This window comes from Camelina sativa, chromosome 11 (genome assembly GCF_030686135.1).
Source record: "Camelina sativa cultivar CO46 ecotype springtype chromosome 11, ASM3068613v1".
NCBI lineage: Eukaryota > Viridiplantae > Streptophyta > Magnoliopsida > Brassicales > Brassicaceae > Camelina > Camelina sativa.
The window spans coordinates 51,188,443-51,208,118 of record NC_141890.1 but is presented as its reverse complement, the minus strand read 5'-3'; the positions used below and the strand labels follow the sequence as shown (position 1 = coordinate 51,208,118).

Here is a 19,676-nt window from a genome sequence, read left to right as displayed (position 1 = left end):
AAGCATATATACACACATCCATTAGCGATACTCTACTCTTACCAACTAAAAAGAGAGATCATACAAATTTACATGAATAAGTCTGAGTACAAAAATAATTGGGATGAGATCCAACATGTCACTTGCACATTTCTTATACCAGAAGAGTAAGATATATAAAACAGAAAGAAAGAAAGAAAGAAAGGATAAATAAAACATATCTTTGGTTGGATAAATATAACTACAAGATGATGGCTGGAACTTGATTAATTTAAAGTTTTTTAGGTAAAGTGATACCACCACCACGGATAGAAACTGAAGGAGTTTTCAGAGAGGAGGTGGCTCTGCTGAGTAGATTGGTGTCCAGGAAGAGGACAACCACAGTGATGTCGTCGTGGAAATGCCTCCTAACTCCCCTCTCAATCTTGTTAAGATCAGAGTATCTCATCTCTCTTTTCTTGGCCGCCTCGAGCAGCGCCGCTTTCACTAGTCTCCTCGCTATCCCCTGAATCAACATTCATTCTCACTTTGTTAATCCGTAGTTAGGAAAATTCATATGTAACTGAAACTGATTGTGTCTCATACGTTTCTAGGGTGGTTCTGAACGATTTCAACAGCCTCTTGGTTGCTGAGCTGCTCCCAGAGTCCGTCAGATGCAAATATCAGAAACTGATCGTCGGATTGGAGATCATGCACGGTTATCGACGGTTCCCCGCTCAAGATTGGTCTTTTCATTGGCTCCCGCAACCGGAACTTTGTGTACAACGGTTCCCTGTTGAACTCGGCTTTCTTAAGATACAAGTCTCCTATGGATCGTGATACCTGCAAATTGCAAACACACACAAGAAAGAAAGGAACAAAGGCTTTCAAGAATTGACATTTGAGGCTGTAATTAACTCTCTGTGAAAGAACACCACATTAGATCAGGACTTGGTAGAGAAAGGCACCTGACCTGAATAAGGCCCTTAACACGCCAGACATTGTGCTTTAAGACGACAATACGGGAGTCATCAGGATGCAAGGAGTGCATTTCTTGCCTCACAGACTCTATGCTCACATTATGCTCAGCTAAGAGCTGAAGCGCAAAACCTCACCCGTGGCCTTGACGACCTTTCCCAGAACCGCACGGGAGTCCCCAACGTTAGCCACGTAAAGCCTCCCGTCGCACACGACACCCACAAGGCAGCATGAACCAACAGCTGCAATATGTGGCTTCACTGCCCACTGCTTGGCCACCACCCCTAGGAAGCCTTCTTCGGTGGCCTCATAGGCCTTTCTTATCACATCCACGGACATGGAATCCTGCTCCGCTGCGAATCCTGCAGACAAGGATAATTGAGTTCCCATCCCATTCATTCTCTAAGGTACTACAAGTACAAGTGGGCTTGCTTACTCTTGAGATGGGGAAAGAGATGATCGTAGACAAAACGGGAGGTCTCAGGGCCGCCGTGGCCGTCATAGACGCCAACGAAGGTGGCAAAAGGACCAGAATTAGGGAGGGTGCTCAAAGGACCGGATTCGACCTGGCTCTGATCCTCGAGGAGGTTGTTGGCCTGAACAACGGCCATGGAGAAATCACCAACGAGGTGGCGAGCAGAGTCTTTGTACCAGAGGAGGCCGTCTTGTTTGCCTTTGGAATCAGAGTAACTCAGGGAGGGGGAGGAAGAAGAAGAAGAAGAAGAGGGCCGCAGACAAGCGGTCAAAAAGTTCATCAAGAAGGATAACATCTCATCTCATGTCCCGTCATCCCGACCACCGATTCTGATATAAATTAACTCTGCTGAAAAAAAAAACAAGAAAAAAGAAGAAGAAGAGACAGAGCAGCAGCAGCAGCAGAGTCGGAAACTTCCATTCATTCACACCATACATATATAAAAAAGAAATGAATAACAAAGCAAGCAAGAAGAAGGAAGAAGATCCAAGAACTGGATGATGATGATGATGATGATGATGATGATGGAGAAGATCTCAAAGGAGAGAGAGAAAACTAGCAGTAGTAACTAAGAAGCAAGTAACATGTGGTGTGGATCTCTATCACAGTAGCTAATAGCCAGGAGATAGATAGATAGAGAGATACCGAAAGCCACAAAAGAAAAAAGAAAAAAAAAATGAAAAGAAAGGAAAGATAGACAAGAATTAAAATTAGTCTTCTAGACAAGAATTTCAGATCTTTTATTAGGAACACAACAGAAGAGAAGAGAACTCAGAAGAAGAGAAAGAAACCTTAAAGAATGGACAGGGATGAACTCTCTGCTTCTCTTTCTCTGTTCCAAACTCATAAAATAATATGCTGGAATCAGATATTATTATTGCAGACCCTCCTGGCCTCCTCCCTCCCTCAAGATTGATAAAACAACAACATATACTCTTCTTCTTCTTCTTCTTCTTCTTCTTCTTCTTCTTCTTCTTCATTCACTTTTCCCTTTGCATCTTTTTTTTTTTTTTGCAATTCACACCCTCCCACTATTTCTCTTCTTCTATTGCGCACCCGCAAAAAAAGAAGGACGAAAAACACACATACGTGTGCACGTGCACTCCTTAACTCCAACCCCCATGTGGTGTGGATACATTCATTAGCTGTTCTTCTTCTTCTCTCTCTCTCTCTCATTATTACATTTTTCATGCGATTTCCCTCCTCACACTAGCCACTAGCCAGCCACATTAACTAATCTCTCCATCTTATTACAGTAAAGGCCTATTGAGAGTTTTGACCAACCAATGATGAATAATGACCATCATCCCCGCTTGGGCTTCCATTATATGGGCCCTTTTATATCTATAATATGGCCCAACATCTTATAAGGGACTCTAGTGTGTCGTACAGTACTGTATTGTTTTCTGGAATCGTCTCGTCGTGCGTCGATTGATTTGATTAGCTGCGGGTAAACTCCATCTCCTCAATCTCTATGGCATCTGCTCACTCCCTCGCCGCCGCCGTTTCTGTTCTCGTTGCGCCCTCCAAACTCCCTTCTTCTTCTACTCTGCACTCTCTTTCTTGTCTTCGATCTAAACCTTGGGAGCTCTCCCTTGGCAGTGTCGTCGTCTCCCTCAAAGGTATCTTTTTTTTTTTTTTATCTACTTTTAATTTTCATGTCTGTTTGGGTTTTTTTCCTTTTATTTGTGGGAGACTAGTCCACTAAGTCCCCCAATTTTTTTTTGTTTTGCATATTCCACCATAGAAAGTTTGGAATTTACAGTGTTAGAATAATAATAGCCTAGGTAAAGGAGACGGCGGTGTTTTTAAAAAAAAAAATGAAGCGAAATCTGAAATTAGTTGTGTCTTTAGGTGTGGCAGCAAGAGCGCAGGGGGAAGTAAGTCCAGTGGGAGGTGATGCATTCAGTAATGTGAAGCATCTTCTTCTCCCAGTGATTGATCGGAATCCTTATCTTTCTGAAGGCACCCGACAGGTTTTGCTTAGCTTTTGCCTTTCTTTCTTATTATCTCTTTTGTTAAGAATTTGGACATCTAATTTTTGGTTTGGTTTGGGATAATGGGATAAGGCTGCTGCTACAACAACTAGTTTGGCAAACAAGTATGGAGCTGATATCACAGTTGTAGGTAAGTTACTAGTGTTGCAAGAATCCCTCCATTTTTTTATTGTTGTCTGAACTAGTACTGAAATCATCCAATCATCATCAACATTGAATTCAACAACACTCAAAAAAAAAAAAAAAAAAGTAATTGACGAAGAAAAAAGAGAGTCATCTTCGGAGCACGAGACTCAAGTATCTAGCATCCGGTGGCATCTATCTCAAGGTAATTTTTATTGGGATTGATTGTTTTTTTTTTGGTTGGTTTGTTGGGGGAATCATATCCAGATAGATGAAGAAAGATGATGTGGCAGGTGGGTTCGAGGAGTTCAAGCTGTTGGAGAGGCTTGGGGAAGGGAAAAAGGCGACGGCCATAATAGGAGAGGTGGCAGATGAGCTCAAGATGGAGCTGGTGGTTCTTAGTATGGAAGCCATCCACTCCAAGTACATCGACGCCAATCTTCTTGCTGAATTCATCCCCTGCTCTGTCCTCCTTTTGCCTTTGTGATTTGCCGCCTATATATTTTATTATACTCCAGTCCAATCCAATGAATTATATATATATACCACTTCTTCTTCTTCTTCTTCTTATTAATTTACACCTTTTGGACATGTCACCACGGTTCCTACCATTAGAAAACAAACAGTAAATTTTTAGCAAGTTGTTTTAGAGATTAGTTACGCAAAAACATTGGATGAGTGAGGAATACTTCGTAGGTCATGTTGAACATGGAAAAGTCTATCGAAGAAAGTAACTGAATGTTTTTAGATTCAATCAAATTAATAGTATAATTTTTTGGCAGGCAATTAATTGTTTAGTAGTAGTGTGTGTTTAAAGTGTTTCTTTTCATTCACCATGTCAACATTGCCAACTAAAGAACCTTGAGGTCCCAAAACTATTTTCTAAAGAAAATGGAAAGGCAACTAGACACATATAACCAAAAAGTGTAGAGAAATCTCTTAAGAAACACCACAAAAGGCATGCAGAAAGAAACAAATCATCAAGACGGAAGGAACCATCGAGCATCCTTGAGCTTTATGTTTAAGAAACCCGGGAAACAACGTTTGAGGGTCTTTGTTGCGATGTTCAACACACATACGTCAAGGCATGAACTTTTCTGGAAAGAGAAACCAGCATGGCGAGTGCGAGAGAAATAGATAGAGTTTGGTTCGATACCAAGGTCACGATTAGCAGGCACGGTGATACCCAAATCCAGAAACAGAGCCTCGTCACCTAAAGAATCTACCTTAACAAGCATGTTGTAGAAACGATTATCCGGGACTCGATAAGGGTTCTTCTTGTAAAGAAGAAACATCCAAAAAGAATCAAGAAGAAACATCCAAGGCCTTGAAGACCCGTAAAAGATGCTCATGACAACCAAAACTTCTCCTGATGGTCTAACAGCAATGTTATAGCGACACTCATCATCATCATATAATCCAGTCGGAGGAGATGGCAAACAAAATGGTGCTAAAATATCCTTGATCAAACCTTTGTATGTGAGTTTTCGAATGTGATTACTAGTCGTTAAGACGTAAAGACTGTCACCAGTACAAGGTAGTACCATATCAGACACGTCTTGTAAGCGTGCTGGAATCTCATGGTAATGATCTTCCGCATTCTTGCAAAAGGCTAAATACTCAGTCATATACTTGATCCTATGGAAGTACCATACAACAACGAACTCTTCCTTCTTCTTGTCTACCCACAAAAGACCTCTCAGATTTCTGGCTTTATGGAGGATGACGACAGAGCCACGGGTTCCTACCTCCTTGAATGTTTTATCTCCGACCCTCTTAAGCTTATATTGGCAACCTTTGATCGACTCTAGAGGTGGAAGATGGATCTTTTTCTGGCTAAGTACATCTATAATATAGAGACTGGATTTAGAATCCAGAACCAAGAACCAGTTACCTGAGTTTGCCAAGAATTTAATCTTTGGTAAGTCTCCCTTCGTTTTGTAAACCCTAGCTTCCTTCGGGTGGTATAGACCACAACCACCATCCTCTAGATACATAATAAGCATTGGAGATCCGCTTTTTTGAGGCGACGTTTGTTTCGAACACAGATACCAATGCGAACATACCATCTTAGCGCGGTTGAAATAGACAAAACTCAAACGTTCCAACACAGATCTTAATATGTCCATAGGAAGATCCGACCAACGACCATCGGCCATAATTAGGGTTAAGGGGTGTAGAAGAATGTGTTGCTCCTGAGATCGAGTTCTATGCAGAATTAGGGTTTTTCAAACAATATGCGATTTGTAGAATGCTTTTAATGTAAAGCATTTGGGCCTCTCGTAAACCAGCCCAACGTACGGCATCAAAGAGTCAAAAGATTAGGTTTTGTAAAGTCATTTTATAAAACTTGCCTCTTTTATACTAATAGGCTATAATTTAAATGAAATGGTAGCTGTGGAACAACTTAAGTGAGAGAGAAGTCTTGGTTTTAAATATTGAAGCTTTAATTGATTGGTTTACATGAAATGGTAGTTATAACCCATTGGTTAGGATTGTAATGTCTCTAATGTTACCAATCTTAACTGGTTAGGATTGTAAAGTCATCTCTAATGTTACATAAAATGCCTGTGTATTACAAAACAAACGCAGTCAACCCATGTTTGTACGTACTGTCAAGATCTTGTACCACATCTATTTGTATGATCTTGTACCACATCTATTTGTAATGCGATATTTCGTATCACCTATATCCTTTGTAGTTCGTACCATCGATCAAAATTTAGTACTGCAACACTATTTGGTATTTCACCAATTATGGAAGATTTAGAACTTTTGACCCAAAAATACAAATATACAATATACTGTATAAAACTTTGTAATAAAGAAAAAAGTGTTGATAAAAAAAAAGTTATGTATGTCCTTCGTATACATGTCTAGAAAATCTTTAAAAATTCAAAATTATTCATCAAAATTTTTAAGTTTTGATAAAACTATGAAGTCTTCATCACAATTCACAACGATAATAATATATTCTTTTATAAATTTCTAAATTATATGTAACATGTAAAATTTTCTTCATATTTCGAAAATCATCCATCATCATCAACAACACTTAAAACAAAAGTCATTGACGAAGAAATGAGAGAATCATCTTCAGAGCACGAGACTCAAGTATCCAGCATCCGGTACAACACATGACACAACAATTTCCGGAACGGAGCCACCGGCGTTGTTAGCTCTCTCTCTCTCTCTCTCTCTCTGGCGGTTTCAGATTCCAAATAATCCCAGCAGAGCTTCTTGGATCCTTTCTCTCTACACCTCCGTGTTACAAGATGGCTACGACGGCGACTAATTCTGCATCTCGCTTCTCCATTGATTCCTCCTCCTCCTCTCTGTCTCGATCACGTCACGGCGATCCCTCTCCCTGGATGATCCCTGCTCCCCATGATCATCCCTTCGACACTTCCTCTGACTTGGACATTGCTGATAAGAAGAAGCCTGTCTGGAACATGCCTTCTTCTCATTCTCAATCTCATCCCTCCTCCGCCCCTGTCATGGGCGCCTCCGAATCCTGGCCTGCTCTCTCTCTTTCTTCTACTGCTACTGCTACTGCTACTGCTACTGCTAGGCCTTCTTCCAACAAGTCTCCCTCTTTCGATTCTGATGGATCCTCCTCTTCCTCATCCTCATCAATGCCAATGCCTCCTCCTCAGGTACCTTCTTTTTTTTCCCCCGCCTGTTTGTTACGCCTCTCCGATTTTCATTGCACCACCGATTCTTTTTATCTGATCACTTAATGTATTAGGGATTTACTTTACCAGTATCTATCTAGGGCTTAGGGGTTGTCACAGCTCATTCTTTTTTTGCATATTATAGAGTCCTTTCGTCAATGCCTGTAGATATAGTAATACGCTTTTCTCTTTTGCTACTCATTATCCTAATATACTGCAGGCTGGTGGAACTCCTCTCAATTCTACTTCCAATGCCATCATTACTGGCTCGAGTGTTGCAGCTACTTCATCTGAAGACCATACTGTTAATGGCCATAGGAAACCTTTTCGACCGAGTAACAACAACAACACATCATCTTCCACTAGTAACATCTCCAATGCAACCCCTGCTCCTCCTCCTTTTAGCACCAGAGATCAGAATCACAGCCAAAGGGGTGCCTTTTACCTTTCCCGTACTTCTTACAGGAATCGCAACACCAGCTCTTACCCTCGTGGGGAAGGCCATGGAAACAGGCGCCATTATGATCATGAGGGGAACCAAAGCGGGTTTTCTCACCGTAACCATACCGGGAGAGACATGCACTTGCAACCGCAGAGAGGTATTGGGATGATGCTCATGGGGCCACCATCTTTTCCTGCCACTAGTGCGCAATATTTGGCAGCGCCTCAATATGGTGGCCCCATGCTCTACTCAGGTAAATGGTTTTCGTCATTTTTTTTGTTTTGCTCTCTCATCTCATACATTCCTATTTCTAATTCTGCAAATGTTACATCTTCAGATTATGCACCGCATGTCTTTATGCCACATCCATCTCCAGAGCCGATAGGTTTAGTTGGACCCTTCCCACCTCTACCGCTGTTTCTTTCTAGTTTTGATGCCATCTTGTACAATAAGATATTGACACAAGTAGAATATTATTTCAGGTAATCGTTTCAGTTTGTTTTTCTGCAGTTAGTTACCATGCTGTTTGCTTGTGTTCCCACCTTTCTACCGTTTAGTTACGGGTTACAAACTTTATCCTTTGGTAATCCTTTTTTTTTTTTTAATGCAGTGCTGATAACCTGAGCAGAGATAAACACTTGCGGGATCAGATGAATGATGAAGGTTGGGTTCCTGTTAGAGTTATAGCAGGGTTTAGGAGAGTAAGTGGTTTTCCCTCCTCATTTGTTTTACACTTAGTCATCATTCATTCTGAAGCTGACATGCCTGCTGCAGAAAGTATTTGTTATTGTATAAAGGTGTTGCTTATAAAAGCTGTATGTTTGCGTGACCGAACTACTCCAACCTTGGAAGTAGTCTTAGTTGAATGAGTGAGTGTACTGCCGGTAAAAAAGAGTAACTCTTTGAAATGTTTGTAACTTTTGCAGCTTGCAGAGCTGACCAACAACATCTAGACTATATTGGAGGCGCTGAAAAGTTCACAAGTCGTGGAAATTAATGTACGTAAGATGCTCCTCATCTCTTCTCATTCATTGATGCGTATAATATGACAAGTAAAGTGGAAAAGAAAGGCTAACGGTAGAATGTGGATGGGATTGTAGGGTGAAACATTAAGGAGGCGAGGAGATTGGGACAAGTATCGATTGCATCGTGAGTCTTCAGAGTCCGGTCCAGCGGCAGCAGCTAGCGACAACGCCTCACTGGTGTCTCAACTTGAGAGCATTACACTGTCAGAGGGGAGCAGAGAGGGGGAGTAAAGAGATGTGACTAAGAAAGAGAGAGGAAGAAAGATGTGTTTAATTTCCTTTTGCAAGCCTCTCTCTTTCTTTCCCTTTTTTTTGTTGAGAATCGGATAGGAACTGATTGTTACTCAGTATCAGAAGGAAAACAATAATATGCTGCTCAACTCTTCTGGTTCTCTTTAAATTTTGGATACGAAACAAAATGTTGAGACTTGATAGACATCAAATTTTAGTTAGTTGGGGTTTGCTGATAATGACTATATAGTCAGTCATCCTCGTCAACAATTTTCTTATTCTGTTTTTTTTAAACAACTCAGAAAACCGCCGTTCAAGAGGGAGGGTTTCAGATTCGAACCATATACCAGATGATACTAGAAAGCTCTACATGGAAACAGCTGGCTAGCTCAGCAGTGACATACCACTCCTTCACTCGTCCACGTGCAAAGTGGCATGTTGTCTTACTTTTATGGATGCTTGATCAGACAATTCGAAGTTACGAGCCAAACAAATAAACAAAAAAAAGACGAGAAAAAAAGGCAATCGTAATCGGCGTTGATGGGCTGCAAAGACCTCTGTTACCGGAAACATCACAAAAAGCTCAAGCAGTTCCAGGCACTCTTCTCTTTCTCTGATATATTTGATACTTTTTTTTTTTTTTTTTTTTTTGTTATATTACGATATGTAATAACTAACAACAAGAGTGTGTTGCGTATGATGAAAAATAAAAATAAAAAGAGGGTGGAGATAAAAGTGAAGATGGACTGCGAAGGGTGTGAGAGACGGGTGAGGAAGTCGGTGGAAGGCATGAAAGGAGTCAGCAAAGTCACCGTCGATCCTAAACAGAGCAAACTCACGGTCGAGGGATTCGTCCAACCCAGCAAGGTGGTACATCGTGTGATGCATCGTACGGGGAAAAAGGCGGAGCTGTGGCCTTACGTGCCTTACGAGGTGGTGCCACACCCTTACGCACCTGGTGCCTACGACAAGAAGGCCCCTCCTGGATACGTTCGTAATGCCCTCGCCGACCCTCTGGTGGCTCCGCTTGCTCGTGCCAGCTCCTTCGAGGTCAAATACACTTCTGCTTTCAGCGATGAAAATCCCAACGCTTGCACCATCATGTGATCAAGTCTTATCAATTTATATATATATATATATATATATATATATAGTTAACTACACATATGTGTGTGTATGTGTGTATAAACTTCAAGTAACACTGGGAGACAGTTTGAATGTTATGTGTCATCTAAATTCCACTGAAATTAAAAGGGAGAAACAGAAGAAGAAAGAAGAGAGGAGATGGAGTAGTAATAGGAGAAAGAAGAGAGAAAGGTGAGAAGCCATAAACAGACTGATTAGGCATGCCATGACCCAAACAGGGTATAGCAGAAGCAGTGTGTAACAGACGATGAGAAGGCAGTTGCAGACCACACTCAGCCCTCTCTCGACAGCTTCTCCAACCAGCATCTTGTTCTACGTATTCCTACTCTGTATATTGTTCATCCTTCCATTTAAATACTGAACAATAAAATTAATAAGTCTGCAACAAACTTGACGAGAGAACATGCAAAAGAAGTTGTTTCCTCTCTAAACGGAACAATGCATCACGCATTTCTGCACTTCCTCTGCTTCTTCTTTTTCCCCTCTGTTTTTGCTTATCGGAGTGTGTTTGCATCACACAAACATGCTTTGTCTAAACGCTCAAAGAACTATTTACAGAGGCAAGAACTATTGAAACACTTAAGCTTACAGGGTGGTAACTTTTTTAAAAAGCTCATTATTGTCACATTCCACAAAGCTAGTTACAAGGTTGTTGGTATACATGATTACATATGCGTGTATGTGAACAAAATAACACCAAAATCATCACAAATAAGAAATGTTCAGGATTTGGAGAATGCACGGAGCGTGGCATCCAACGCCTCCCGGTCATAATCTCCCGTGAAAACGCAGTTTCCCAGCGGGCCTTTGAGAAGAATGAGCCTCAGCAGTCCGTCTGCCACTTTCTTGTCCACCTGCATTACCAAAAGTTATGTCAATGAATCTTCTTTAGCTGAAAATATGCCAACTTTTTAACAACAAACTCACCGCCATTATGGACTTGAACATGCTGACAGTCATGCTCTTTGGCGGTGTTGTAGGCAATTTCGCCCGTTCTAGGATCTTGTTCACTCTCTTAACGATTGATTCATCGATCCAACCAAGACGATATGACATGTCCACTGCCATTACCTGAGTATATATAAAAGTGTGTAACAAATCTCAAATTTGGGAAGAAGAGGGTGGTTAGCAGTATGTATGGCAGAGAGAAGGAAATACCGTGCCAGCTGCAACAGCTTCTCCATGGAGCCACTCTCCATAACCAAAACCAGTTTCTATGGCCTGCAAAGAGATAATAATAGGTGATAAGTAGATCTTGGCCTGAAAAGAAGATTTGTCAAAAGAGGCCATCATAAACTACTAACATGGCCAAATGTATGACCCAAATTCAGGGTTGCTCGCAAGCCGCTTTCTTTCTCATCTTGTGACACAACGTCAGCCTTGTTTTCACATGATCGTTTTATAGCAAAGGCTAATGCCGCTGGATCCCTACAATGAAATATTGTTCACACAATTTTACAGGGAAAGACTTATGATCAAAGTTTTCATTTAGGGCACACTCGTAATGTGAATAATTACCTTGCCAGCAACGCCTCAATGTTATTCTCCTGCCATTCAAAGAACTCGGCATCCCTGATAAGCCCGTACTTGATCACTTCAGCTAGGCCTGACGCCATCTCCCTATCTGGCAATGTGTTCAACGTGTCAGTGTCTACTAGCACACACTGTGGTTGGTAGAATGCACCAATCAAATTCTTTCCAAGACGATGATTTATGCCTGTTTTGCCACCCACAGAAGAATCAACCTGCACGGCAATGGAACGAATAGTAAAGACAAATAAACACAAAATCTCGGGATGTGACAAGAAAATCCTACTGAGAAGTGAAAACATGTACCTGTGCCATAACAGTGGTAGGAATTTGGATGAAATTAACACCACGCAGGTAAGAGGCAGCAGCATACCCACACATATCGCCGATCACACCACCTCCAAGGGCAACAAATGTACATCGTCTATCAAGGCGAGACTCAATGGCCTTGTCAAAGACTTTCATGAGAGTATCCTAGAAAGAATAAAAAACAGTCTAAAAAATTCAAGATTACAATTGATTAACAAATCATGAAACCGGGAAATATATAAATGGAAGATAAAAGAAAATACCATGTTCTTGTATTTCTCGCCATCAGGCAAAATAACACTCTCGACAGTCACATTGGGATTTCCTCTAGTTAAAGCATCAATAGTCTTGTCAAGGTATAGAGGAGCAACACGCTCATTGGTGACCACAAGCACTCTCTTCCCGTGGACATGCCTATACATATATTACAAAACAAGTTCCCTAAGAATAACGAGAGAGTATGTGGTGTCAAATTCACAAACTAAACCATAGGCCCTAAGGTAGGTGGTCAATACGTATCTCCAGCGAGTTACTAAATCAACACTAACACCTAAAGAGATGTCAACACATTTAAGTTGACAGGTATCATCATCAAGCTTAAATAAAATGGTCTAAAGGGACAAAAAGATGAGACCTTTGAAGAAGTTCTGACTGATCGAGCAAGCCGGCGCCGATATAGATGGGATAGCTCCGGTTACCCAAATCAACGTCGACGGTAGTGGGGGAAGAAGCGAGCGAGCGTGGATCGTTCATAAGCTGGCTAGCAGCGGCGCGCACAGGAGACCGGGAAAGAGACGTGGAAGAGAAAGAGAGTTCCCCAGGGATAGACTTAGCAGCAGGGAAGGAGATGGTTGGGGGAGCAATGAAGCGACGGCTTTGAAGGGAGTTGAGATTCTTGGGGGCGGCGACGTTTGAAGAGATGGCAAGAGAAATGGTGTTGGAAGCCATGGGAATCGGGTTAGGAGGGGGGGGGGAGAGAGTTGAAGGGAAGAAATTGGGTTGGTGGAGAAGAAGAAGACTCTATGATGCTGAATAATACCATTACGATTGATTTTGATTTCGTTGGTTTGGTTTGGTGAAGCCGCCGTGGGGCAGCAGGGGTAGGTGAGAGAGAGAGTCTCTCTCCACCTCTCAGGCCACAATTGCTATGACTTTAATCAGATCACATCATAAAACGTTATTTGACGGTCCCGATATTGACACGTCACCTGACTAAAGTACTACTCCAAAGAGTCTTCTCATGTACGCCTCGAGTAAACGGTGTCGTTTGTTCGACCCGCGAAAAAACTAGAGAGCGATGAAAAAGATGACTGGGGAGCCAAATTCGACAAGGTGAGTGACGACTCGGTGGACACCTAAGGCCCTGAGGAGGATCCGGTTAACCGGATATTTCCTGCTCATCTGAAAATCGGCATTGGTTAACCGAGTGGTCAAGTTCCGGTCGTCTTCCCGTAAACGGTAAACCCTAGGCGATTGGGATTTCTCTTTCTGAAAGGTTCCGGCGATGGGAATAAAAGGAAATCAAATGGTTAACCTATCGATGGAAGACGAAGATGACGATACCTCTGCGTATAACTTAAGGTCATCGCGGTCTAATGCCAAGTCGAAATCTGGTGCTAGTACCAGAACCACGAATCCTAGACCGACCAAGAGAGCTCGACTCTCGGGTGCTACTACAGAGTCGAGTCATGTTGATGAGGTCTGCATTTGTTTTGCCTAGTCTCTCTCTTTATTGTTTTTTTTTTTTTTTGTAGTCATGGTGATTAGCTCTGATTCGATTTTCACTTCTTCTTCTTTTGTTTTTGAATGTCACGCTTGCGCTCACGCAGATTAGTTTGTCTTTCCAAGGTTTCGATGAAGCTTTAAGCGTCTTCAAGGATTCTTCCGGTATTTAGCTTTAATTGGTTTTTTGGAGCTCTTCTTCTAGTCTTTCTGTCATTTAATTGCTCTGTGGTCTCTTGTTTTAAGGTTATCAAAGGACCAACAATACGGATTTATGGGTTGACAAATACAGCCCTCGCACCTTGGAAGAGCTTGCTGTTCACAAGAAGAAGGTACCTGTCTTCCTTCCATCTGTGCTTTCCTTTCTCCTTGCTTCACCTAACGCATTTCCTTTTCTTCTTTTATGTAATCTTCAGGTTGAAGAAGTTAAATTGTGGTTTGAGAAGAGTTTGGATTTCTCAAAGGTATATCTTTGAAATTGATTTCTGTGCTCGTGGTGCTTCATGGCGCGCTATTCACCCTTTTGGTTTTCTGTATCATCAGCAGGATGGTTTTGGGAATAGCAATGTTCTACTACTCAAAGGGCAAGCTGGAGTCGGAAAATCTGCTACTATCCATTTGATTTCTTCTATCCTTGGAGTCACTGTGTATGAGTGGAACGCTCCTATTCCTACAATCTGGCAGGAACATGTGCACAACTCAAGTTCAGGTACTTTAAACTCAGTTTTGCCAATGCAATTGCACAACAGATAATGGATGTTTGTATTAATCCACTTATTATCTATCTATCTGCTGGAATTCTCCCAGGACTGAAGTACACGTCGAAGCTGGATGAGTTTGAAAACTTTGTTGAGAGTACTAGGAAATACGGAGTGATGGCTTCATCAAGTACTGAGGGAATGAAGGAGCCTGTTCTTCTTTTGATTGATGACCTTCCTCTAGCCAATGGGAGGCATGCATTTGAAAGGCTACACAACTGCTTAACTCTCTTGGTGAGATCAACGCAGATTCCAACTGTGGTATTAATCACTGACTACGATAAAGGCGACTCTTCTGACCAGACTGCGCGAAGCATGGAGGACCTTCAGTCATCTCTTGAGCGAGCAGGGGCTTTAAAGGTTTCTTTACCAAACTATTCGCAATCCAAATCTAAGATTATATATATGGTTTTTTCAACTCTAGTTGATTGTCCAGAAATGTATTTGCAGGTCGCTTTCAATCCCATTACGAAGAACTCAATTAAAAAGGCACTTCAGAGAATATGTAGGGAAGAGCACTGTAAGGTAACGACTATGGAGATTGATCAGATGGCGAGTGCCAGTGGAGGCGACATCAGACATGCTATTACATCTTTGCAACTCTTCTCCGTTAAGCCAGACCTAAATCATACTAAGATAAAATCACCTCGGCCTGGCATGGATGACACTTGTTATGGAAACGAGCAGACAATGTACAGTGTTTTGGATAGTGGAATATCTTCCTGTTTTGGTAGAGATGAGACCCTTTCGTTGTTTCACGCTCTGGGCAAGTTTCTCCACAACAAAAGAGAGACTGATAATGTCATTGTATCAGGTAATTTGTTTCTAAGATATTTGGAGAATATAATTTTAGAGCTCAGGATCGTTATCTTCTAAGCTTATGTTCGTCTCAGATTGCAGCGACTCTCATGTGCATGACCAGTTTGCAAGGTTGCCACTGAAAATGGATGCGCCGGAAAAGGTTCTCAGCCAAGCTCATGGACAGGCAGGAAGGGTTGTGGATTTTCTGCATGAAAATGGTATGAACTACTAGCTCGTCTTGGCTGAGAGCATATTTAAACTTCCATGTGTCTGTGTGCTTTTCTAGCCGAAACATTTTCTAATATGGACTCATAACTTTTATGTAGTGCTAGATTTTGTGAGTGAAAGTGCCATTGAAGATGCATGGTGTGTTTCTTCGTATTTGGCGGATGCTGATCTCCTTCTCGCAGATATAAGAGGAAAGATGAGTGGACATAACAAAACAGAGGACGTGCTTCAGTCAGCTGGTGCCTCGGTTGCTATTCGTGGTGTGTTGTATGGAAACAAGCAGCCATGGTCATCCAGGTTTCTGTTACATTCGGATTCCAGTTGTAGTTTGTATGTTTGAAATTAATACTCTTGATTGATATGTATCGTGAACATACAGATGGCACGTAATTCGGAAGCCAAAACTCTGGCAAGTGGAGCAATCCTCAATACAAACTAAGGTCGGGGTTTTCTTTTTTACAGGAATATATACTAATTATACATGTCCGAACTTTCTCTATATACTTACAATTAATGTGTGAGTGCAGAAGAATCTGAGAGAGCAGAGGAACATAGGCTATGAGGGCGCTAGAATGACAGATATATCAGTGATGGCCACAGATTACTGCCCGGTACTGAAATGGCTAAGCTACAGGACATCTCCAGATGCGTGTGCAGGAATGATCGAAGAGACGGATGAGGAAGAGAGTGAAATTTCTGAAGATGATGAAATACAAGACTGGTGACGTTTACTATCTTCAGGCTCTTATATGTTAGGTTCAATGAAACTGGTATGATAGTTCACTTCAAAGGAAAGAAAGCTAATTGTGTTCTGCTTAGTTTTTTTTTTGTTTTGTTCTGCTTAGTTCTAAATAGGAATTTGACAGTCACTTCTATATCTAAGAATGACAATTATATCCTTGGTTTGATGAAGATAATATAAATCCTTTCTTTCTTCACTTGTTTTTTGGAGCATTAAATTGGGTTCAAGTTCCTTACCGAAAAGGTGGTTGAGTTGAACAATATTGAGAAACAGAAGCAGCGATCAATGTAAGTTCAAAACAATCAAATTCTCCCTAACAACTATAATAATTATTTTCTTTTCTTTCTACTGGTTTAGAAGCATAATTAATCACTACCATTAACTCTTCCTGCAGTATTGGTTAGGTCACAACACCAGTCCTTCTCAAGCCCAAAGTTACATTCACACCTCACAAAGCAGCTTGTCTAAGTGAGTAACTTCTTCACCTCTTGTTGGTGTTCCTCACCAATGCTCTTAGCTTGATTGTAGACCGACTCAAAGGCCTCCATACAGACACTTGAAAAGCCAACCATTACCTGAAACATGTGCTCGAATCCTATCTTCAAGTTACTTATGGTCATCGTCCTGCTTACACTTACCGCCTTCTCATTCTTATTTTTCTCTTCTTCGGCCTTTCCCTTTAGGATCTCAACCTTACCCCTCTTCTCTACCACCACTTTCTTTTTTCCACTGTCAGGCTCCGAGAATGAACCATACTTGCTCTCAAGCACTCTGAGCGCACCTGCTTTCTTCTCAAATTCTTTGAACATGGATTCCGTTCTCTTCTGCTGCTTTTGTTCATCTGCTTGTTGAACCACTATTCCATGAACCGCTATCAGTAAGCTCTCAATTCCTTCTGATGCTGCTTTATAAGGGATCTTGTCCATTGCCAAGTGCCATTCTTCGCAGAAGTTGTAGATCTTAGTCTCGTAGTTGCTCCTGACGAGGGGATTCTTGCTAAACTGAAACAGACTTAACCTTAGCCAACCGGTGAGAGAGTGGATGTAGTCACGTTGAGCCTTGATCAAATTGCAGAAAGAGTTGTGCCATTGTTGGATCTCGAGTTGATTTGTGGTGAAGCTGGGATGTGGGTTCAGTGGAGGGGATGGTGTTGAGGTGCTTGAGTTGTTGAACTAAATGGGTCTGAACCTAGTGGCTTTCGTACATGCTCTTCCACATGCTCATCATCCTACAGACAAAGAAAGACGAACCAAAATCCTCACATATACCACCAATGCAAAAGATGAGCACAGTAGAGAAGGACAAAATGTCTATTGGCATTTCAGGTTTACTTTGAAAAATACTAGTAAGATGGAACAGTAAGGGGATAGAACTAACCCTTTAGCAAGGTCAACAAGCTGAGGATACAATTGGGTCTCTCTGAGCTTAATGATCTCATCAGAGGCACTCTTAATAGCCTGAGAGGAAACCATGAGCCTTGAATCCAACTTGTCAACGTCTTTTTTAGCCTTCTCCGTCTTCACATTCTCAGCTTTCTTGGCCTCCAATTTCCTCACTTGCTCCACCTTCTTCTCATGTTCCATCTTTGTGCTCTCTGCATTCTGCAGTTCACAAAGAAGCTCTTTTTCTTAATTGAAAACATTTGATCGAAAAGAGAAGACATGAGATACTATAAACTGCATCCACTTTACGTTTTTTTTTTCAAAACTTCATCAACTTTAGATATTAATGTTAATAAACGCTGACGGGACCACACAGTGATCGCGACCAAAACATATGAGACAGAAAAAGCTTACAAAGGGAAAAAAGTGCTTTTAAGATTGAAAATTTGAAAGCACAGATAAGAGAATAACTACCTTGACCTCTTGAAGTAACTTCTTCTCCCACGCATAGAGCCTCTCTATGGTAGAGGAATGGCTGCCAAGACCGACCATCTCACCTGCTACTCCTACTTCATTCAATTTCGGACTTGAGCCCCTTTTACAAAGCGACATCGGATTCAAGTTGCAGTCGTAGTTACTGTACATTTTCCCTGAAGAAACTAAGCAAAACCTTAAACCCCCCAAATCAAATCGATAAAGCTAAGTGTTTCTGACAAGAAGGATGCCTTACCTCCTTTGCTATGAGCAGAAAAGGATGCGTCCATGGAAGTTGAGATTTCTAGGAGGGAAGAACCAGATTCTGCAGCTTTGATAAAACATTCATTGATTTCCTTGATGATCTCTAACAGATCTTTACTGTTAGTGGACGTTGACGCCACCATAGCCAACTCACTTCCCGTGATCCTATTTGTGTCCTTGGGCGTGACGCAAATATTACCAGGTTTCTCTCTCAAAATGTCTCTTGGTCCCAGTCCTCCTCGTATGAGGAAGGGGGAGGCGGCACAAAGGGGTCCCAGAAGTCCCAAGTAGAGGATGCCTGATGAGGAGGAGGAGGTGGAGGAGGGAGAGCAGGGGAGGTCCATGTGTTCTTAAAGCCAGGGCACAAATGGTGGAGCAGAGCCTCTATGGAGAAGAAGTGAACAAGGGCGGAGCCGGTGGCGCGTAGAGATCGGAGATAAAGAGGGTGAGAGGCAGAGAGCGATTGTGTAGCATTGACAAGCTGCTTCAAGTACCTCTTCCTCGCTCTGCAACGCGATACTATCTCTTTCCTTTCTACTCTCGACTGATGATGACTTCCTATTCTCTTTTGTTTGTTTTCTTTGGAATGGTCCATTCTTATCTCTGAAACAACCATTTCTGCTTCACCATGCATTTCAAAAGATACTTAAGGACTAACTTAACTTTTTGGCATATGATGATCTGACTTGGACTTCTTTGGATATATGTAATGTAGCAATCAATAAAGGTTTTTTTTTTTTTTTTAGCACAGACAACAAGCAAGGCTTTGCCTTCATGTTATTACAACAATTGCCGGACGACGACGGAGGGCTTTTTAGGAACTGAAAGAGAGTTTCAACGGCTGCAAAATTTGGAAGAGGAAACGAGTTCAATGCTGCCCGCCCGGTCAAGAATTTATTACCTACTTTGTTTGTTTTTTTGACATATGTCGAAAACCGTTTATAGCCAATACATGTTCATTGATGATACAGACCATATACTGCATTTAGAATTTTGATCAAAGATTCGCCTTGATTTTGCTTTAAAACCTAATAATCAAGAGACATTGGTTTTGTTTTCTGAGAGAATATGTCTCTCTCACGTTAATATTTCTAAACTTGCAAAGAAGACTAGATATGTTAAACCTTTATATACAATAGATGTATTAGAGAGATACAACTAAAACCCACTCAAAGAAAAAGAAAATAAAAAATGCAGATTTTAATCAGAGTTAGTAGTTAACTAGTCCTGGTTTTAGAGGTATCATCATACAAGGTTAAGAAGGGACAAACAACCAACAAACGAAAACAATTACTCGAAGTAGAGAGATACCTAATCTAATCAACCTAGAAATGTCCTCCAACCAAATGTCAAAAAAGTACATAACTGAGATTGGAGAGCAAAGGAGCTGTATTGTCTTATCAAGAAGTATCCATTG

At 41.4% G+C, this 19,676-nt stretch overlaps 6 protein-coding genes and 2 pseudogenes across 20 annotated transcripts; 4 read left to right on the top strand and 4 right to left on the bottom strand.

Moving 5' to 3' along the window:
- Positions 1-21: 21 nt before the first annotated feature.
- Positions 22-2,628, bottom strand: LOC104727432 (putative protein phosphatase 2C 79). 6 transcript variants are annotated; one of them, XR_015570617.1, is made up of 5 exons: positions 2,203-2,340; positions 1,373-1,759; positions 927-1,298; positions 565-801; positions 22-484 (listed from the first exon to the last, which is right to left on the bottom strand). XR_015570617.1 is itself a non-coding variant. In XM_087471220.1 (5 exons), exons 3-5 carry the CDS (start codon positions 1,007-1,009, stop codon positions 251-253), a joined length of 549 nt encoding a protein of 182 aa, XP_087327346.1. In that variant the 5' UTR covers positions 1,010-1,298; positions 1,373-1,756; positions 2,203-2,628; the 3' UTR covers positions 22-250. The 6 variants fall into 6 exon arrangements, 4 of the variants coding, with proteins under 4 accessions (XP_087327346.1, XP_087327345.1, XP_087327344.1 ...); XR_015570618.1 differs by having other exon boundaries at positions 1,373-1,756; positions 2,203-2,336; XM_087471220.1 differs by having other exon boundaries at positions 932-1,298; positions 1,373-1,756; positions 2,203-2,628.
- A 181-nt stretch (positions 2,629-2,809) lies between these two features.
- On the top strand, positions 2,810-4,127 carry LOC104746281 (uncharacterized). Of its 2 annotated transcripts, XM_087471227.1 has the most exons (5): positions 2,810-3,033; positions 3,266-3,387; positions 3,481-3,538; positions 3,659-3,736; positions 3,825-4,127. In XM_087471227.1, the coding sequence occupies exons 1-5, from the start codon at positions 2,886-2,888 to the stop codon at positions 4,016-4,018; spliced, it is 600 nt and encodes a 199-aa protein (XP_087327353.1). In that variant the 5' UTR covers positions 2,810-2,885; the 3' UTR covers positions 4,019-4,127. The 2 variants fall into 2 exon arrangements, with proteins under 2 accessions (XP_087327353.1, XP_087327354.1); XM_087471228.1 differs by lacking the exon at positions 3,659-3,736 and having other exon boundaries at positions 2,886-3,033; positions 3,799-4,127.
- Positions 4,128-4,337: 210 nt separating this feature from the next.
- Positions 4,338-5,731, bottom strand: LOC104727431 (F-box protein At5g25290 pseudogene; annotated as a pseudogene). Its single transcript, XR_015570619.1, has one exon. The product of XR_015570619.1 is annotated as an F-box protein At5g25290 pseudogene (transcript).
- Positions 5,732-6,674: 943 nt separating this feature from the next.
- On the top strand, positions 6,675-8,133 carry LOC104729114 (la-related protein 1B-like). Its single transcript, XM_010448005.2, has 3 exons — positions 6,675-7,187; positions 7,426-7,900; positions 7,985-8,133. The coding sequence occupies exons 1-3, from the start codon at positions 6,807-6,809 to the stop codon at positions 8,131-8,133; spliced, it is 1,005 nt and encodes a 334-aa protein (XP_010446307.2). The 5' UTR covers positions 6,675-6,806.
- Positions 8,134-9,341: 1,208 nt separating this feature from the next.
- Positions 9,342-10,507, top strand: LOC104727428 (heavy metal-associated isoprenylated plant protein 27). The gene is made up of 2 exons (XM_010446534.3): positions 9,342-9,500; positions 9,624-10,507. The coding sequence occupies exons 1-2, from the start codon at positions 9,444-9,446 to the stop codon at positions 10,008-10,010; spliced, it is 444 nt and encodes a 147-aa protein (XP_010444836.1). The 5' UTR covers positions 9,342-9,443; the 3' UTR covers positions 10,011-10,507.
- A 29-nt stretch (positions 10,508-10,536) lies between these two features.
- Positions 10,537-13,074, bottom strand: LOC104727427 (3-dehydroquinate synthase, chloroplastic). Its single transcript, XM_087471216.1, has 8 exons — positions 12,523-13,074; positions 12,152-12,302; positions 11,886-12,053; positions 11,568-11,794; positions 11,354-11,477; positions 11,208-11,270; positions 10,977-11,120; positions 10,537-10,903 (listed from the first exon to the last, which is right to left on the bottom strand). The coding sequence occupies exons 1-8, from the start codon at positions 12,834-12,836 to the stop codon at positions 10,772-10,774; spliced, it is 1,323 nt and encodes a 440-aa protein (XP_087327342.1). The 5' UTR covers positions 12,837-13,074; the 3' UTR covers positions 10,537-10,771.
- On the top strand, positions 13,037-19,286 carry LOC104727425 (cell cycle checkpoint protein RAD17). Of its 8 annotated transcripts, XR_015570613.1 has the most exons (15): positions 13,140-13,587; positions 13,718-13,775; positions 13,857-13,942; positions 14,027-14,074; positions 14,154-14,319; positions 14,418-14,728; positions 14,819-15,182; positions 15,262-15,387; positions 15,496-15,694; positions 15,777-15,837; positions 15,925-16,167; positions 16,350-16,426; positions 16,534-16,607; positions 16,876-17,016; positions 17,150-17,815. XR_015570613.1 is itself a non-coding variant. In XM_010446532.3 (11 exons), the coding sequence occupies exons 1-11, from the start codon at positions 13,393-13,395 to the stop codon at positions 16,120-16,122; spliced, it is 1,809 nt and encodes a 602-aa protein (XP_010444834.1). In that variant the 5' UTR covers positions 13,037-13,392; the 3' UTR covers positions 16,123-16,335. The 8 variants fall into 8 exon arrangements, 2 of the variants coding, with proteins under 2 accessions (XP_010444834.1, XP_010444833.1); XR_758207.3 differs by lacking the exons at positions 16,876-17,016; positions 17,150-17,815 and adding an exon at positions 19,011-19,286; XR_015570612.1 differs by lacking the exons at positions 16,876-17,016; positions 17,150-17,815 and adding an exon at positions 19,006-19,286.
- On the bottom strand, positions 16,535-18,875 carry LOC104727426 (protein ALTERED PHOSPHATE STARVATION RESPONSE 1 pseudogene; annotated as a pseudogene).
- Positions 19,287-19,676: the final 390 nt, after the last annotated feature.

What these genes read in the sequence shown, in the direction of transcription:
- LOC104727432 (XM_087471220.1), bottom strand. Translation starts at nt 1,009, where the DNA reads ATGCACTCCTTGCATCCTGATGACTCCCGTATTGTCGTCTTAAAGCAC. An exon ending in GTGTTAAGGGCCTTATTCAG is followed by an intron (nt 802 to 931) that starts GTCAGGTGCCTT and finishes TGCAATTTGCAG; the next exon opens with GTATCACGATCCATAGGAGA. An exon ending in TTCAGAACCACCCTAGAAAC is followed by an intron (nt 485 to 564) that starts GTATGAGACACA and finishes ATGTTGATTCAG; the next exon opens with GGGATAGCGAGGAGACTAGT.
- LOC104746281 (XM_087471227.1), top strand. Translation starts at nt 2,886, where the DNA reads ATGGCATCTGCTCACTCCCTCGCCGCCGCCGTTTCTGTTCTCGTTGCG. An exon ending in TGTCGTCGTCTCCCTCAAAG is followed by an intron (nt 3,034 to 3,265) that starts GTATCTTTTTTT and finishes TTGTGTCTTTAG; the next exon opens with GTGTGGCAGCAAGAGCGCAG. An exon ending in TTTCTGAAGGCACCCGACAG is followed by an intron (nt 3,388 to 3,480) that starts GTTTTGCTTAGC and finishes TAATGGGATAAG; the next exon opens with GCTGCTGCTACAACAACTAG.
- LOC104729114 (XM_010448005.2), top strand. Translation starts at nt 6,807, where the DNA reads ATGGCTACGACGGCGACTAATTCTGCATCTCGCTTCTCCATTGATTCC. An exon ending in TGCCAATGCCTCCTCCTCAG is followed by an intron (nt 7,188 to 7,425) that starts GTACCTTCTTTT and finishes AATATACTGCAG; the next exon opens with GCTGGTGGAACTCCTCTCAA. An exon ending in TGGCCCCATGCTCTACTCAG is followed by an intron (nt 7,901 to 7,984) that starts GTAAATGGTTTT and finishes TTACATCTTCAG; the next exon opens with ATTATGCACCGCATGTCTTT.
- LOC104727428 (XM_010446534.3), top strand. Translation starts at nt 9,444, where the DNA reads ATGGGCTGCAAAGACCTCTGTTACCGGAAACATCACAAAAAGCTCAAG. An exon ending in AAAAGCTCAAGCAGTTCCAG is followed by an intron (nt 9,501 to 9,623) that starts GCACTCTTCTCT and finishes AAAAATAAAAAG; the next exon opens with AGGGTGGAGATAAAAGTGAA.
- LOC104727427 (XM_087471216.1), bottom strand. Translation starts at nt 12,836, where the DNA reads ATGGCTTCCAACACCATTTCTCTTGCCATCTCTTCAAACGTCGCCGCC. An exon ending in CAGTCAGAACTTCTTCAAAG is followed by an intron (nt 12,303 to 12,522) that starts GTCTCATCTTTT and finishes ATATATGTATAG; the next exon opens with GCATGTCCACGGGAAGAGAG. An exon ending in TGGGTCATACATTTGGCCAT is followed by an intron (nt 11,271 to 11,353) that starts GTTAGTAGTTTA and finishes ATCTCTTTGCAG; the next exon opens with GCCATAGAAACTGGTTTTGG.
- LOC104727425 (XM_010446531.3), top strand. Translation starts at nt 13,393, where the DNA reads ATGGGAATAAAAGGAAATCAAATGGTTAACCTATCGATGGAAGACGAA. An exon ending in TTGCTGTTCACAAGAAGAAG is followed by an intron (nt 13,943 to 14,026) that starts GTACCTGTCTTC and finishes TGTAATCTTCAG; the next exon opens with GTTGAAGAAGTTAAATTGTG. An exon ending in AATCCTCAATACAAACTAAG is followed by an intron (nt 15,838 to 15,924) that starts GTCGGGGTTTTC and finishes GTGTGAGTGCAG; the next exon opens with AAGAATCTGAGAGAGCAGAG.